The 16046-nt window shown below is 62.7% G+C and overlaps 2 protein-coding genes across 14 annotated transcripts in view; one reads left to right on the top strand and one right to left on the bottom strand.

Annotated features, from left to right (window-relative positions):
* Window positions 1-13: 13 nt before the first annotated feature.
* RCOR2 (REST corepressor 2) lies at window positions 14-4572 on the top strand. 3 transcript variants are annotated; one of them, XM_012725713.1, is made up of 12 exons: window positions 14-604; window positions 1339-1395; window positions 1694-1774; window positions 1922-1974; window positions 2063-2224; window positions 2330-2460; window positions 2548-2617; window positions 2703-2921; window positions 3234-3311; window positions 3443-3500; window positions 3621-3850; window positions 3931-4572. In XM_012725713.1, exons 1-12 carry the CDS (start codon window positions 478-480, stop codon window positions 4243-4245), a joined length of 1581 nt encoding a protein of 526 aa, XP_012581167.1. In that variant the 5' UTR covers window positions 14-477; the 3' UTR covers window positions 4246-4572. The 3 variants fall into 3 exon arrangements, with proteins under 3 accessions (XP_012581167.1, XP_012581168.1, XP_004682744.1); XM_012725714.1 differs by having other exon boundaries at window positions 2330-2454; window positions 2545-2617; XM_004682687.2 differs by having other exon boundaries at window positions 2330-2454.
* Window positions 4573-5104: 532 nt separating this feature from the next.
* Window positions 5105-16046, bottom strand: part of MARK2 (MAP/microtubule affinity-regulating kinase 2) — a 50606-nt gene continuing 39664 nt past the window's right edge. For 5 of the 11 annotated variants that reach the window (XM_012725468.1, XM_012725464.1, XM_012725467.1 and 2 more), the window contains exons 7-19: window positions 15827-15883; window positions 14984-15220; window positions 14477-14596; window positions 14281-14380; window positions 14091-14203; window positions 13181-13313; window positions 12843-13021; window positions 12457-12554; window positions 11559-11720; window positions 10676-10933; window positions 9653-9679; window positions 7683-7727; window positions 5105-7174 (exon numbers count right to left, since the gene is read on the bottom strand). In XM_012725468.1, the coding sequence (XP_012580922.1) occupies window positions 6814-7174; window positions 7683-7727; window positions 9653-9679; window positions 10676-10933; window positions 11559-11720; window positions 12457-12554; window positions 12843-13021; window positions 13181-13313; window positions 14091-14203; window positions 14281-14380; window positions 14477-14596; window positions 14984-15220; window positions 15827-15883 (1890 nt within the window). In that variant the 3' untranslated portion in view covers window positions 5105-6813. The remainder of the gene's footprint in view (window positions 7175-7682; window positions 7728-9652; window positions 9680-10675; window positions 10934-11558; window positions 11721-12456; window positions 12555-12842; window positions 13022-13180; window positions 13314-14090; window positions 14204-14280; window positions 14381-14476; window positions 14597-14983; window positions 15221-15826; window positions 15884-16046) is intronic. The other 6 variants (XM_012725465.1, XM_004682689.2, XM_012725469.1 and 3 more) reach the window with 5 other exon arrangements.

A 16046-nucleotide genomic window follows, 5' to 3' on the forward strand; every position in this document is an offset into this window, starting at 1 on the left:
TCGGGACAGGGGTGCCCGCCGGGGGAGTGGGGCATCCCGGGGCAACCGAGAAGCGTGGAGCCCGCGGGGGACGCCGGCTGCACCGCAGCGCCCGCCCTCTGAGCTGCGTGGGCAAGGAGGGCGGTGGGGCTCCGGGACACCCCGAGGGCAGGGCGCCCCGACTTCTCCCGGGGAGCCCCAACCCGGGGGAGCGTCTAGAACGAGCGTGCCCCAGCCGCTCCGAACCTGGCGCTCATCCCCCGCGTACCCCACTGCTACACAAACTTTTCTGACGCCCTCACCCGCGGGGGTCGCGGGGAGCGCGGGTCTGCCCGCTGGGCTCCCGCCCCGCCGGACCCCAGCCACGCTGACCTCCCGCCTCTCTAGCCTCAGTGGCGACCTCTCCAGGCCGGGCCGGGCACGGCGCTCGAGGCGAGCGCGGCAAGCTCCGCGGCTCTCCGGAGGCTCCCGCGCCCCCCGGGGCAGCTGGGCGGGGTAATGCCCTCGGTGATGGAGAAGCCGAGCGCGGGCTCCGGAATCCTATCCCGCAGCCGGGCCAAGACGGCGCCCAACGGCGGCCAGCCCCACTCGGAGGATGACAGCAGCGAGGAGGAGCACTCGCACGGTGAGCCCGGAGGCCCAGGGTTAGAGGCGCACCGGCCGCGGGGGCGCGGAGTGGGGAGGGGGGGAGTTGCCGGCCCCGGGCGCGTTACGCCGAGGGCTCGGGCTCCCTGAACTGGAATCGGAGCCCCTTTCCTGGTTCTCTCCCAAGACGGGGCTGCCGCACCGGGGATCTGGAGGCTGGGCCCCTAGTAGCCGAGGAGCGGTGCTGCCCGCCCCCGCCCTGCCCTCAGTCGCTGAGGGACTCGGCGTCCGTCCTCGCGCAGATGGGGCCCTCATACCTTGCCACCTTGCGGGGACTGAGGTCTGGCCGGGGCGGGGGCTGGAAAGGTGCGGCGGGCGGTGCAGCTCGGCTCATGTGGTGGGGAGGAGCCTCGCATCCCCGCAGGGCTGAGGTCCAGGGCTCAGGGCAGAACCTCCAACCCCCCCCCAACGGCCCCCCCCCGCCAGAACAAAGGGCCCAGCTTGACCTGGGCTCCCAAACTGGCCCCTGCCCTCCCCTCGCCCTCCAAGGCTGTGCCTAGGCTGGGTCTCTCCCAGGTCCTTCTGTGGCTGAGGGCAACTGGGGGAAGAAGTGAGGGGGAACTGAGGGGAAGGTCTGGGAAAAGTGAGCCCTCGGGGAGGTGGGGGCCCTGGGTGGTCAGGAAGGAGAACTCCAGACGGCCCCCTCCCCCCCACATCCTCCCTGCTCGCTCCCTCCCTCCCTGGAGTCCTGACTGCCTCCCCCTGGCTCCACAGACAGCATGATCCGCGTTGGAACCAATTACCAGGCCGTAATTCCGGAGTGCAAGCCTGGTGAGTGGCAGGACAGGCTGCCGAGGGAGGGGAGCAGAGGGCCCACGGCTTGGCCAGGAGCCTCACCTGGGGGAGCCCTTGGCTGGCGCCCACTGGAAGCACAGGCGGTGGGCGGGGGTGGGTGGCCCCGTGGCCTGGTTGGTTTTCCTGCTCTGCCTTCCTGTCTGGGTCTCTGCTCCTCCTTCCCCTCACCTCAGAGGCTCCACTCTCCTGCCTCCCTCTGGCCCTGGGTCCAGCGCCCAGCTGGCCTGAGGCAGGAGCTGGCCTGAGGCGCTGCCTTGTCCCCTTTTCCTCTCAGAGAGCCCTGCCCGCTACAGCAACAAGGAGCTGAAAGGGATGCTGGTGTGGTCGCCCAACCACTGTGTGTCTGATGCCAAGCGTGAGTGGGGCCTGGGGCGGGTCCCTGGGGGCTGCAGCTCTTGTCAGCCCAAAGCCAGCTCTCCTCAGAAGTGGGCTGGGGGAGGCCTAGCCGAGGAGTGGAGACCCCCTGCTCCATAACCCAGCCCTCCCCCCCTGCCCCCCGCAGTTGACAAGTACATAGCGATGGCCAAGGAGAAGCACGGCTACAACATTGAGCAGGTGAACCTGGGCCCGCAGACTCGGAGTGGGGCTGGGTGGGCTTGTGCTGCGGGCAGCCGAGCCTGAGTTGTCGCCCATCCTGCGCCAGGCGCTGGGCATGCTCCTGTGGCATAAGCATGACGTGGAGAAGTCACTGGCCGACCTGGCCAACTTCACCCCGTTTCCGGACGAGTGGACGGTGGAGGACAAGGTGCTGTTTGAACAGGCCTTTGGCTTCCACGGCAAGTGCTTCCAGCGGATCCAACAGATGGTAAAGCCCGTTCCCCTGCCTGGGCTCCCGAGCCCCTCCTTTCTGACCAGCCTGCCCTGGGATCAGTCTTCGGGGGCCCCAGCCTCTGGTGTGTTGCCCCTCCAGCTGCCTGACAAGCTGATCCCCAGCCTGGTGAAGTATTACTACTCTTGGAAGAAGACCCGTAGCCGGACCAGTGTCATGGACAGACAGGCCCGGCGGCTGGGGGGCCGGAAGGACAAAGAAGACAGGTGGAGGTCCGGGGACAGGTGGGTGGGGACAGGCAGAGCCTCTGGGGAGCCCCAGCCCTGGCTTCACTCCCTTCCTGTCCCCCGTGTCAGCAGCGATGAGCTTGAAGAGGGACGAGGAACTGTGAGTGAGGGTGAGCCAGATGCTGGAGACCCCAAAAGAGAGGTGAGGCCCCAGAGCTGGTCTGGCCCTGCCCACCCACCTGCCTCTCCTTGGGCTCTTGCTACCCTCCTTCTCCTCTCCCTGGCAGCCTCTGCCCTCCTCTCGGCCCCTGAACGCCCGCCCAGGCCCTGGGAAGAAGGAGGCCCAAGGGTCTCAGTACCGCCACCACCCCCTGCGTACGCGACGGCGCCCACCCAAGGGCATGTACCTGAGCCCCGAGGGCCTCACCGCTGTATCCGGAAGCCCGGACCTGGCCAACCTCACACTTCGAGGCCTTGACTCTCAGCTCATCTCCCTGAAGCGTCAGGTAGGGTCCCAGAAAAGATGGGGCCCAGCAGAGGGGCCCACATTTGACAGGCAGCCTGAGGGTGAGGGAGATGTTGCAGGTGCCAGGCTTGTCCCTGCCCCGTTCCTGGGCTTCTGGTTGACTTCTGAAAGTTAACCACGCGTTAGAAGTAAAGCTTTGCTCCAAGGGGTGAAGCTTAGCCTCTTCCCTCCCAAGAGGCTGTGAAGGAGGGATGAGCGAGACTGGGGCGCGGCAGAGGCTTTGTTGGGAAATGGGCCCCATGTCTGCAGGGCTAGTACCAGCAGCCAACACCTTCTTGGCTGGCCCCCCCAGGTGCAGAGCATGAAGCAGACCAATAGCAGCCTCCGTCAAGCCCTGGAGGGCGGCATCGACCCTCTGCGCCCCCCAGAGGTAAGGCTGCTTTCAAGTTTGGGTGAATGAGGGTTTGTTTTTTTTTTCCGGAGGAGAAAGGAAACTTCTTAGAGAACAGGGCCTCCATTTCCCAGCTTTGGAGTCTAAAGGCTCCATCCCTTGCTCTCCAGGCCAATACCAAGTTCAATTCCCGCTGGACCACGGATGAGCAGCTTTTGGCTGTGCAAGGTGGGTTTGACTATAGGGAGGAGGGCCCCAGGAATCGACCCCCACTCTCCAGGGAGCTGATCAGAGAAGTAACTGCTCCTAAGAGGTGCTCACACTCGGCTCCCCTTTTGGCCCTTACAGCCATCCGTAGGTATGGCAAAGACTTTGGGGCTATTGCAGAGGTGATTGGGAACAAGACTCTGACCCAGGTGAAGACCTTCTTTGTAAGCTACCGGCGTCGCTTCAACCTGGAAGAGGTGCTGCAGGAATGGGAGGCCGAACAGGATGGGGCTCCTGGAGCCCCGGTTCCCATGGAGGAAGCTAGGAGAGGGGCTCCCTTGCCACCCCCAGCCTCAGAGGAAGATGATGAGGTGAGAGGAGAGGACCCGCCCTGCCCTTAGCTGGGCTGAGCGTGCCAAGGAGCCTGGTTTCTCATTCTTCTTTCCTCCAGGTCCAGATAACTTCTGTCTCAACATCGGTGCCCCGAGCAGCGCCCCCCGTGCCGCCGCCGCCTCCACCTCCTGCTTCGCTGTCCCAGCCCCCCCCTCTGCTGAGGCCACCTCTGCCCACAGCACCCACTCTGCTTCGACAGCCGCCCCCACTGCAGCAGGGCCGCTTCCTCCAGCCTCGGCTGGCCCCCAACCAGCCGCCGCCCCCCCTCATCCGCCCAGCTCTGGCTGCCTCCCGCCACAGTGCCCGCCCTGGCCCTCAGCCCCCACCCACCCTGATGGGTGCTTCTCTGGAGCCTCCAGCACCCTCACTCTGAGCCCTGAAGCTCCAGAAACCCTTTGCTGCATGTCCTCAGGCGCCTCTGGCTTCAGGACAGAAGGAACTAAAGCTCTTGCCATGTCTTCGAAGACTTGGAGCTGCTGACGGGCACAGCCTGGACCTGTGGGCTGTTTCTGGCAGCTGAGCCCACCTCCACCCCACCCCAGCCAGGGGCTGGGACTTGGGGGCCTCTGGGCCAGCCCAAGGGTACTCTCTCCCTGGCCTGGAAGGAACGGCTGCCCCCCTCCCGCCCCAGTCTGCTGGGGCTTGGCCTCAGGCCCTTGCTGGAGGTCAGGGCCTTCGCGTAGAGGAGTAGTGACTGTAGCATGGGTGGGGGAGAGGGCAGAATGGTGTGCTGGCTGTTCTTCCTCTTTCCCTTCTTTTAGCAATAAGTCTAGGGTAAGGTGGGAGGGGACTTGCGGGGGGAGGTGGGCAGTTTCCGTGAGGGCCTGACTACAGTGGACCTGCAGGGGTGGCAGAGCTCCTGTCTTCAGGGGCCTGGGGGACGATCCGAGGGGCTCTGAGGGTGCACCGCCCCAAAGCTGAAAGGGCTGGGACATACGCAGACATGGGTTTATTTTTGAATGTTTTTAAAAAATAAACAAATAAAACCTTTCACGCTCACAGAGTCCTCTTTCCCGGTTGGTGAAAGGGTCCTGGGCTCTGCTTCCTGTCTGTGCCCTGGGGGTGCCGGGGGCCAGCACCTAGCACTGGTTTCTCCCCCAGGTCCCAGACAGGAGTTGGTTCTCCTGTGTGGTAGGCAGGCTGGACCATGCTAGCTTGCCCATGGGGACTGGGGACTGGGCCCTTGCCTGGCTGGGAGAAGAAACAGGAGGAGGCAGCTCAGATTCCAAACATTCTCTTTATTACGTGTTTGATCCAGAGGAGAAACTAAGTGCAGGAGGGGGGGCTGGGTGGGGAGGGGCCACCTAGCCTGGGAGGCCCCCGGGCTGCCACCCCCTCTGGGAGTCAAGCCTTGCCCTCCTGGCCCCTCGAGCACCCGGGCTGTTCCAAAGGGCAGGGGCAGGGAAGGAGAGAGGGAGCCCTTGGTCAGAGCCGGAGCCCACAGTCACAGTCGGGCTTGGGGCAGGAGGGCTGAGGTTGGCGAGGCCCCTTCCTGGGACCCAAGGGCTCGACTTGCAGGAGCCTGGCCTGGGAGGAGAGTGATGAGTAGGGGCGGAGTCATCATAAATCAAAAAAAAAAAAAAAAAAAAAAACCATAATAATAAAATAATAAAATAAAAAATAAAACCCATCACAAAAAATGTACAACTCAGGTGAGGGTAGAGGCAGCCTCTGCAGGACCCCCTCTCCCAATTTCTCAAGAACAGAAACAGCAGAGAAATAAATTAAGGGATGCAGCGGCCGCCACCAGCCAAGCGTCCAGAACTGGGCACTCCCACACTGGCTGCAGTGTAGCAAGCTGGGGGTCACATGGCCCCTGGCTCCCATCCTGTGGAGGGCAGACCTCCCACCCCACTGCCCCACGCAGCCTCCTGCCAGGTGGCCGTGGAGACCTGGGCAGTGTCTCCTGAGAGGAGAGGCCAGGCCAGGTGAGTGGGGAGGGAAGTCACTGCTCAGGAACTAGCTGGTGCCCAGATTAATGCCGAGACGGGAGCGGTGGGGAAGGTGCGGCGGCGAGGGCTGTGCTTTCAGACAAAGGCTCTCCCAGAACGGAGAGGCCCAGCAGTTCCGGAGGAGACAAGAGACAGCAGCCCTGGCAGCCCCCTGGGGGCCGAGGAGCCCATCTGCCCAGCGACCCTCCCGGCCCCCAGCCCTGGGGTCAGCCCTACCTTCGCTGGGAGGGGCGGGAGAAGATGGCACAGACTTTTGAGGAGGGGAACGTGAGTCCCCACAGCAGCTTGTGGAAGGAAATGCCCAGCTCTGGGGAAGGCGGGCGGAGGACACGGTGTGGAGGGAGGCTGGAGCCCCTTGGCGGCCAGCCCGCCCACCTCAGACAGGCAGCACCTCCGCCCCGGCCCCCAACCACCCAGGGCTCCTGCCCAGGAGCCTGAGGTCAGGGGAAGGCCACCTCTGGAGGTTTGCTGGGAGAGGAAGGGGAGGAGAGGGGAGAAGCCCAAAGTGGGCCTGGCGGAGGGCCTGGCAGGGAACTCCACCACTCTTGCCTGAGAGTGTTCCAGCCCTGAGCCACCCTCCTGGGAAACCCCACAGATCCAGTCTCGACTGTCCCAATGGGGCAGGGAGGAAAGGTGGTCGCTGGGATTTTTTTTTTCTTTTTTCTTTTTGGTAATAAAAAATTTCTTGGTTTAGGCGAAATACTCTGTGCAACCGCAGTACCGAGGGGGAGCCCTGCCCCCCCACCCCCTCCCCTTCTTTAGCCTCCTGTGGGGGAGAGGGGACAAGGGGTAAATTCTGGACAGGGGTAAATGGGGGTGAGTGGGAAGCACCCCCTCCCATCCCCCACAAACATGGAAGAAAAGACCGAGAGGGGCGGGGAGGGAGAAGTGCCAGCAGGGGAGACACCCAACCCGGCGCCGGCGGCCGGGGGCAGCGGCCCCAGCAGCTAAGTCCAGCCGGCGGCCGTCGCCCCGCGCCGGGCAGCCTGTTAAAGCTTCAGCTCGTTGGCTATTTTGGAAGCAATGTTTTTGAAGGCCATGGAGGTGCCCGATATCCGCTTGAAGCGCACGCCGTTGAGGGACAGCCGCGGCAGCTTGCACACCTCCATCTCCCACTGCACGAAGCTCTCGTGGCCCGGCGTGCCGTGCATGCACAGCAGCATGTACCTCTCGTGCAGCTCGCTCTGGCAGCTGTTGGCGTCCAGCACCTTGCGGATCTCCCGCATCATCTCGTTGGGCTCCATGGAGCTCGTGGTCTTCATGCTCCAGGTGAAGCGCAGGGAGCGCGGCTTGGCCTCCCGACACTCCTCCTTGTCTTTGTCGTTGCCTCCACTGCCCACCACGTGAGGTCTGCAGGCGGGAGGGCAAAGGCAGCGGTCAGGGGGCAAAGGGCCCCTGGGAGAGGCCCGCCCCCCAGCAGGACACCAAGACCAGAGTGCAGCGTGGGAGGCGAGAGGCTGGCGGCGGCGCGCAGAGCTGGGGGAGGTGCAGGGCTGTCCTGCCGCCCCTCTGGAGCAGACAAGGCAGCAGAGGGGAGGAGAGCCAGCGCCACCTGCCCTGCCGAGGGGAAGGCCGGGGGGGGCACCGGTGCTCTGCTCCATGGCCCTGAGCAGCGCTGACTGGACAGAAGGGCTGAGGCACAGACAGGTGAGCTGGTGGCCAGGCCCCACCACCCAGCCCAGGGCTCTGCTTCCAGAAGACACCAAGGCTGAGAAGGGCCCACACCTAGGGTGGGTGGTGGGGAGTCGGGGGCTCCGGCAAGGAAAGGGGACAGGGCAGAGCAGGAGGAAGAGCCAGGCGGCAGGAGGAAGAGGGGAGCAGGAGGCTCGGGCGAGCCGTGTGGCTCCAACCCTCTCACCTGAGCGTCTCCACTCGGTCTTTGCTTTCAGGTTCATTCAGGTTCCTCAAAAAACAGAGCGAGGGAGAGTTTAGTGCTGGGACCTCTCGCTCCTTCCGCTGTCACCAACCCAGGTGAGGCTGGGTCCCAGGAGGTGCCCGCTGGGTGGGCGGGCAGGCCCAAGTCCAAGGGCCCCTGCCCATCACCTGGCTGGCCAACAGGCTGTGCGGCGCTGCCCACTGGCAGCTTCGCGGGCCTGCGCCAGGGAGCCCAGCCCTTGGCGGCCCCTCCCCACACCCCAGCATCTGCTGGGGAGGCGGAGCTCTGCGCCTGGAGGGCAAGGACCTCCACGTGGGCACTGCCTCGCACTAGCGATGCCCAGTGACCCTGTGACTGCCGGGTCGCCTGTTCCAGTGACCAGGGCCTCAGAACTGCAGTTCTCTGAGCAGGAAGGAAGGGGCTGAGGGATGGACAGAGGCCTCTCTTAGGAGGCAGAAAGGGCTGCGAGCTGAACTGCTCTGCATGTGCCTGGGGGGGGGGAGGGCACAGGGTGCCAGGGCCAGCTGCGGACAGGCCCTCCTCCCCCACTCTTTTATGACCCCCTGCCTGCCAGGCTGCCAGGCCATCTGCTTGCACAGGAAGGGAGGGTGGCGGGCAGGGCAGGGCAGGGCAGGGCAGACACCTTGGAGGGTGGGTGGGAAAGAGGTCTGGCCCCGCTGAGCGGCTGCTCCAGCTCCTGGCTGGAAGATGGGTGCCTGGAGCCGGGAACCTGGGGGCTACTGAGGACAGCAGGGAGGTGAGGAGAGAGAGAGCAGCAGCAGCACATGTAAAAGAACAGGAGACACACCAGACACACGACTGCAAACCAGCGCTGCGAGCAGGGAGCAGGGGCTGTGCCGGGGAGGAGCCTGGCTCATCTCTCCAGCCCCACCTGGCTCCTGCCCCGTGGGCGGAGGCGCCTGCAGGGCAGCCCCACCGGGGCCCTGTGAGTCAACAGCCAGCCATGCAGGCGAGGAGCTGGGTGGGGAGCAGTGGGCGGAAGGGGAACTTCGGAAGACCCTGTCCTGGCTGTTGTTGTCAGTGGGGGGCCCAACACGCCTGCCAGTGCCTCAGCACCACGCAGGGTCTGGGCTGCCAGCCTCGGGGAGCCAGTGCTCCCGACCTGGCCCTTGGTCTTCTGTTTGACCCACCCAGGCCACTGCAGAAGATGAGGATAGGGCCAGGGCTGGAAGAGGCAGGATCCAGCAGCTTACGAAGGGAGATGCCTGAGTCAGGGGGGGGCTCCCATTTTTCACCAGGGCTCAGGGGTGCACAATCCAAACCTGGGAACAGCCCAGCTCCTAGCTCCCTGGAAGCCACGGGTGCAGAGGACGCACACAGTCCAGAGCCACCCTGCTTCATCCAGATATTGCTGGAGGCAGGACTTGTGCTGGGTGGGGGTGGGGTGTGCCCAGTCTGGCAGGAGCTGCCAGAAGGGGGTGCTATGCCCCGCTCCTGACACAAAAGGCTCCTTGGACCTGGAGGCATCAGGTGGAAGCCTGGGGACCCCAGCGTCCCTGTAGTACCTCCAGAGTCCTGCCATCCCGGAGGACACACAGCCCTGAAGTTGAGGGAACAGAGAAGGGGAAGCCCAGGAGACCTAGAATGAGACACCATCCCAGACACTCTCAGTCCCCCAGGAGCCTCCTCAGAGCACATGCACAGACAGCGGAAGGTCAGAAAAGGAGCCCAAGACTTGTGACCAGACCCAGGGCAAGGGTGGCGGAGACAATCTTAAAGGGAGAACTTCAGTCATTTTCAAAGCCACTTGCCCTGAAGGGGCACACATGATCCCGAACTGCTGCCCAGCCTTCGTCCCTTTAAGATGGCAGAAAGAGGGCCACACAGGCGTGGTTAGCAGACAGGGGAGGGAGCAAGAGCCAGAAGAGGAGTTAGTGACAGAGGCAGGACACAGGACACAGACACACACACACAGCGGGCTCAACGCCTACCTTCTGGCAAACCTGAAAGACAGATTTCTAAAAAAACAAACAAAAAAAGACAAAATAAAAAAAGAAATAAAAAAAACCAACAAGACGGTATGTGGATAAGCAGGTAGGGAGTGGGCTTTACAGGTTCAAAGGTCACCCCACTTGTGAAAGAGCCGCTCAGCGGGACTAGAGCCAGACAGCACGACCTGCTCCTGCCCCACGCAGCAGCCAGCCTGGAGTCTGGGCCCTGGGCTGCAAAGGGACTGGGTTTGGGGCGACTCCAGCTGAGTGGGGGGAGGCACAGGAGGGAGAGGGGGGCAAGCCCACCCAAAAGTTCCCCAAAAGCCCCCTGCTGCTTCCTGGACTCCACTGAGGTGGTGGAGGAAGCAGATGGGTGGAGACAGGGAGCAGCCGGAGGCCAGATGGCTGAAGGCCCTGGGAGACTCCGAGCTGTCCCTCTGGGGAGGTCAGAGCCAGGTGCAAGAGCACCTTTGAAGAGTGCCCACCGTGGCTGCCACACAGGATGGTCTCAGGGATTCAGGCTGCGCAGGAGACGGCTGCCTTGGGCCCCTACCCGATGGCTCAGTTGCGGCCTTCATCCTGGCAACCTGGGCTCAGGAAATGTGTGGCGGCCACAGACATGACCCCATGGGGCTGGGTCAAAGGGGAAGACAGGGACCAGGAACAGACTCCCTGCTGGCCCAGCCTGGCTCGTGCCTCATGACTTTGCAGCTGCGTCACCAAGTGCAAGTTTCCATGGGAACTCAGAAGAGAAGAGGGGGCTTTTATTTTAGCATCTGAGTTCACACTCTCCTGGAGGAGGCGGCAGAGGCCATCTGCTTGGGGCCAGAGAATGAGGGGTGTACAGGAGTTGGGAAGAGGCCTGAGAGGATGGGTCTGGCATAAAAGATTCTGACAAGGCCCCAATTTCTCAGGCTTTCTGGACCTCTTCTAACTTCAGGGTTTTCCCTGAGCCCCCCACTCTTCCCTTCCCGTGGGAGGACCCAGACTCAGTCTCTCTGCTGCAATAAGTACTCTACTCACCTGCGCACAAACTTGGAGGTGAATTTGCTGAAGATGCTCCCAGAGGCCCCCCGCCGGCCCTGGCTGTTGCCAGAGGGAGAGGCTGGGGTCACACCAAAGGGCAGATTCTGCTGGTCCCGCACCTGTCGGAGCTGCCCTGCGTGGAAGGTGCTTCGACTGGACACACCCCGGGGGAAGTTAGTTCGTTCTGGGGCTCCACCACTGCTGCTGATGTTGTGGGCGGAGGGGGAGGCGACAGGGACCCGCTGTGGGGCTGTACTGTGGGAAAAGATGGGGCATGGGCAACGCGTCAGGGCACAAGCCAGCCGTCACCAGGAGCACCGGGGGTGCCCTGGCCAGGCGCAGGGAGGTGTGCTAGGGCAGAGGCAGCCACCACGGAGACACAGAAGGAAGGGTGTGACCGCCGAGGACACGGGAGGACTCTGGTGAAGGAAGGGTGGTGGTTTCGGGGAGGCAGGGAGGCGAGGAAGGACACGTGTGTGGAGAGCAGTACAGGCTGGAGAGAAGTGGCTCTTGGGAGCTGGGCAAACTGGAACCTCAAGGGGACAAGGCTGACCGACCCTCAGGGAGTGAGTCCCTGTGATGCTGACTGTCCCCGGGGTCCTAAGGAAATCCAGGAAGGCTCACAACAAAAAGCTTCCTCCTGGAGCCTCGGGACGGCTTCTGGCATATCTGTTCTGAGAGGGAGAACTGGAGGGAAAGAGGGGCATTAAGCTATTTTTTTTGCTGTTGTTCCCTCTACTTCCTAGTTGCAGGGGCCAGAGTCAATTCTTGAGGTTGAGGACAAGAAAAGAGCAGGACCCCCAAGTGGGAAGAAATTGTTAGGGGCAAGGGGTGGGCAGGCTGAGGGCAGCAGGTGAGGCCACTGCCCCAGCACACTTGCCTGGGCCGCGGCACCTCACAGTTACTGTCCGTGGGGGGCAGCCCAGTGGCCTTGTTGGGGTGCACGGAGGCCGACATGGATTTCTGGTGCTGGCGGGGTCGGGCCGCAGAGACTGCGGCAGAAGCAGAAGCCGTGGAGGCCCGGGACCCTGGCATGGTTAGGCTAGGAGACAAAAGCAGCGGAGAGGCCTGGGTTAGGGGTGGCGGGGGTGGGAGGTTTAGGTTAGGAAGCCGGGGTGGGGTGGGGTGGGGGTCGGTGGGTAAGAGCTGGGGAGCATGGGCATCGGGATGCAGGGCGGGCCTGGGGAGCCCCAATGGGATGCGAGTCAGCAAAGAAGCAGGGCCGGGAAGCAGAGTGCAGCGGAGGCAGGCAAGGCTGCAGCCCACGGCAGATGCCCGAGCTCAGGAAAGCTGACAGAAGGCCCCCTCTGGGCTGCGCTGGTCTCCCAGCACTGCTGGGGGCAAAAGTGTCTCTTTGACAGAAAGAGCAGGTGCCGTTAAAGAGAGTTTTCAGCTCAGAATAGGTGGAGTCAGGAACCAGGAAAGGGGGTGATGATTTTCAAGGCGAGGGCAGCTCTGCTCTGAGGGGCATGGCTAGCATCACCCTGCTATGTACCCTTCGCTCTGCCCCAAGCCAGGGCCCCCAAAACCAAGCCTAGGGGCACACATGGTCAGGCCCGGCTGCAGTGGAGAAGCAAGAAGGGAGTGGAGATGACCAGAGTCGCACACTCAGCACACACAGGGAGCGGTCATGGGAGCACGGGGCGGGGCGGGGCAGGTGAGGGGAGGCAAGGGGTGTGGGTAGGGGAGCTGGACCAGACAGAGCCAGGACGGACTCCAGAAAGCAGGAGAGGGTGCTGTGCAGGCGGCTCCCAGGGTGCATGGCCACGGACTCTTACCTGTCCTTGCCATTCTGGATGGAGGCCTGGCCTAGGCTGGCTCTCTCTAAAAGTGGGGAATTCCTGCTTCGGTTTGTGCTGGTGGAGAGGACGCTGTTCTGTGGGAAGCAAAGGGCACAGCTGTGTCACAGAAAAGCAGATGTCTTCAGGTGGGCTCGTAAGGCCATTTCCCCTCCACCTTCAGTAGGCAGAATAAAAGATTTGGCCTTTACTCTCGGGGCTGTGCTTCTGACATCAGCACCAAGTGGCCCCAGAGCAGGTCGGGTAAACAGCCAAGTGTGGAGTAAGAGCTGCTGGCAGCAAGGGAGGCCCCTAGCAGGAAGATACAGGGGAGGGGGCAGGGCGGGAGGCTGCAGGCTGGGGGCGGAAGGCCTGGTCGGGCTCACCGTGGAGGGGCTGGGGGTGGTCTTCTTCCTCTCCAGACCAGGCAGGGGGCTGGCAGGCACTTTGGCGGTGCTGCTGGCCTTCCGCCCGGACTCCCGGTCCTCCTCAGGCCGCTTATTTTCTGCGTTGTTACTCTGAGTTTTCTTAGAGTAGGAATTAGAGGTGGGGATGGCAGGACCAGCTGCTGGGCCAGAATGGGGAGAGTGAGACAGGGCCCCCCGCGTGCCATGGCAGACCCCATTTCCCCAGGCCGTGCCGCTGCACACTGCCAGCAGCGCCCCCAGGCCCGCGTCCCTAGGGAGAAGGGTGGACCCGCCTCCCGTCACCGCCCGGCACCCACCCTGGTCACTGAAGCGCCGCTGCTTGGGGTTGGCCGAGACGCTGCGCTGCACCTTGTGGGAGGGGGAAGGGGCGCTGCTGCTGGTCAGGTCTGTGGGAGGCCGGGGCTTCAAGGTGATGGTGTCGCCCTCCAGCTGCAGGAGACCGAGGCAGGGCGCAGTCAAGCAGAGGCAGCGGCGACGGACACCCGCCCCGGCACAGCCGCCCGGGCTCACAGACGCGCCCCTGTCGTCCAGGGCGCACCTCACTCCAGACACACATGCCTGGACACCGGCCCTGACCAATGGCCGAAGGCCCCATACCCCCGTTCCCTGCCAGCGGGAAACACACCCACGAGGACGCACACGGGAAGACCACCCCACCCCACCAGGCGCTCCTGAGCAGGCTCTGGTGAGAACCGGGAGAGGGAGGGAAGAAGAGAGTGGGGAGGCTCTGGGGGCATGTGGGGACAAGGCACAGATGGGGAAACCAGACTGCATTCCCTCGAGACCCTCGATTTTGGATTCAGACTTGGTTGCCTTGGACAGGCGGGAGAACCACCGAGAAGTCGCAGGGCAGGTCGTACGGACTTACACGCAGACACGAGCACTAGGCAGGTGCAACACATAGACCCGGGTGCCTGTAAGGCAGACACGGGGCACACGTACCCACATATTGCAGAGAGAGAGTGAGACATACACCAAACAGCCAGACTAACCAATGTCCGGCCTAACCAGCAGAGACCCAGCTGGGTCTGCTCACCCACAAGGACCCCCGGGCGCAGGCCCCAACCCCAACAGCTCCCCTTCACTGAGGGAGATGCATAAAAGCAAAGGCCAGAGGACCTTCACCGCCAGAGCTAGGCTTCGCAGAAAACACGTGGGGTGCACTGGCAGTGAGCTGGCAGGTGGGGCAGAGCGGGGGGTACACACCTCGGAGCTCTTGTAGCCCAGCAGCAGGTAGGTGGCCATCACCTCGTTGTACCTCTGGCCCACCAGGGAGTCCTGGATCTCTTCCCGTGTGTAACCCATGGACACCATCAGCTCTGCACAGAGGGGACACACAGTCAAGGCTGGTCCTGAGTCCCATGCCAGCGCAATCTCTAGGCCAGCACAGCCTCACCTGTCCGCCTAGGGTCCTTGTAATCAGGGAGTGGCTCCACATAAGGCTTTAACTCATCATCTTCGTGGCCCACATTCATCCATCGATCTTTCATGATTTGCTGGGGAGCAAAAGGAAGGGAAGGGCAGGGAAGACAGCTCAGCCGGGGGTTCTGGCGAGCCCAGGACTTTCCAGCAGCAGGGCTCCAGGCGCTCACCTCTAAAGTGCCTCTCTTGCTGGGATTGAGAATGAGAAATTTCTTAAGCAGGTTTTCACAGTCCGTGGACATGTAGAATGGAATTCGGTATTTCCCCCTCAGTACCCGCTCCCGCAGCTCCTGTAGGAGGAAAATTTAAGTCACCCTAGGGTCAAGGGAAGAAACCTGATATCCAGGATCTTGAGAGCCTGCTGGCCAGGCCGAGGAGCGTGCAACAAGGCAGGAGGCGGAGGGCCTAGGCCGAGGCCCCTCCCCAGAAGGCGGCGCTGTCAAGTGCCCCGTGCCCTCTGGCTTGATCAGTCTGAGGCTGCCAGCTTTTGAGGAAAGACCTGATGTGATTACACTGGATGAGAGGGCCTGTCAAAGGCTGCCACCTTCAGCAAGCTCTCCTCCGAAGCGCAGGTGTGGGAAAATGCAGAGGTGGCAAGGATGAGAGGTCAAGGGCTGAGACCGGGCTGAGAGGAAATGAGGAGTAATTAACATGGCCAAGCTTGCACTTCACTCCACCTTGAGGTTCTGTCCATCGAAAGGCAGGGATCCGCTGACCAGTGTATACAGGATAACTCCCAGACTCCACACGTCCACCTCAGGGCCGTCGTACTTTTTGCCCTGGAAGAGCTCTGGGGCAGCATAGGGGGGGCTGCCGCAGAAGGTGTCCAGCTTGTTCCCAAAGGTGAATTCATTGCTAAAGCCAAAGTCTGCAATCTTGATGTTCATGTCAGCATCCAGGAGCAGGTTCTCCGCCTAGAAGGGAAGATGGACAATGTTGGGGATTGGTCCATTTCACATGCAGGCACTGGGTGGGAGGGACTGAGGAAATGGGAGAGCCCACCCATGCCAGGGCCAGCCTTTACTCAGCACGACCAGGCTGGGCTGGAGGAGGGCAGCACAGGCCACTGCTCACTCAGGCGGCCACTTGGTGCTGGGAGCCGAAGGCTCAGACGCCATGAGAGCCACAAGGCTTTCAAGCCAGGCCCAGGTCAGTCACGGTCCCATCTTCAGGGACTCGGCTCTTCTGCAGCTTCACATTCTAACAGCTCAGTTGAGCACATGCGACTGCCAAGCAGCTGGGTGCAGCTGTGGAACACCCGGGCCCACCTGTCAGCCGCCGGGCCGGCAGCCATGCTCCTGCCCCAGAGTGCAGCTGCATGGAGCAATGCACTGACAGGTGAAATGGGGAGGGGTGGGGCCCCAAGTCTTCGCAGGGAGTACCAGGCGCGGCCGGAGGGGTGTCCTCATCAAATTATTCAAGGGTGGAGTTTCCTTGCCCCTCCCTTCAGAGCCTGGTGGTCATAATTAACGAAGGGCGAGCAAGGCAACCCAAAGACTCAGGCCAAGAGCCTGGCTCACCTTTAAGTCCCTGTGGACAATGAACTTCTGGTGGCAGTACTGCACAGCGGACACTATCTGGAAGGAAGAAGGAAGGTCAGCCCGGGGGCACCGAGCAGGACCCTGTGACCTGTGGCCTGGCTCTGAGCTGACATCCGGATATGCAAAGCCCAAAGGGTCCTCCGTAGGGCACTGACAGACAGGCAGCTCCTCCTTGCAAGCCAAACCCCAGAGGCAGAGG

Source organism: Condylura cristata, unplaced genomic scaffold (assembly GCF_000260355.1).
Source record: "Condylura cristata isolate star-nosed mole 26May11 unplaced genomic scaffold, ConCri1.0 scaffold00015, whole genome shotgun sequence".
NCBI lineage: Eukaryota > Metazoa > Chordata > Mammalia > Eulipotyphla > Talpidae > Condylura > Condylura cristata.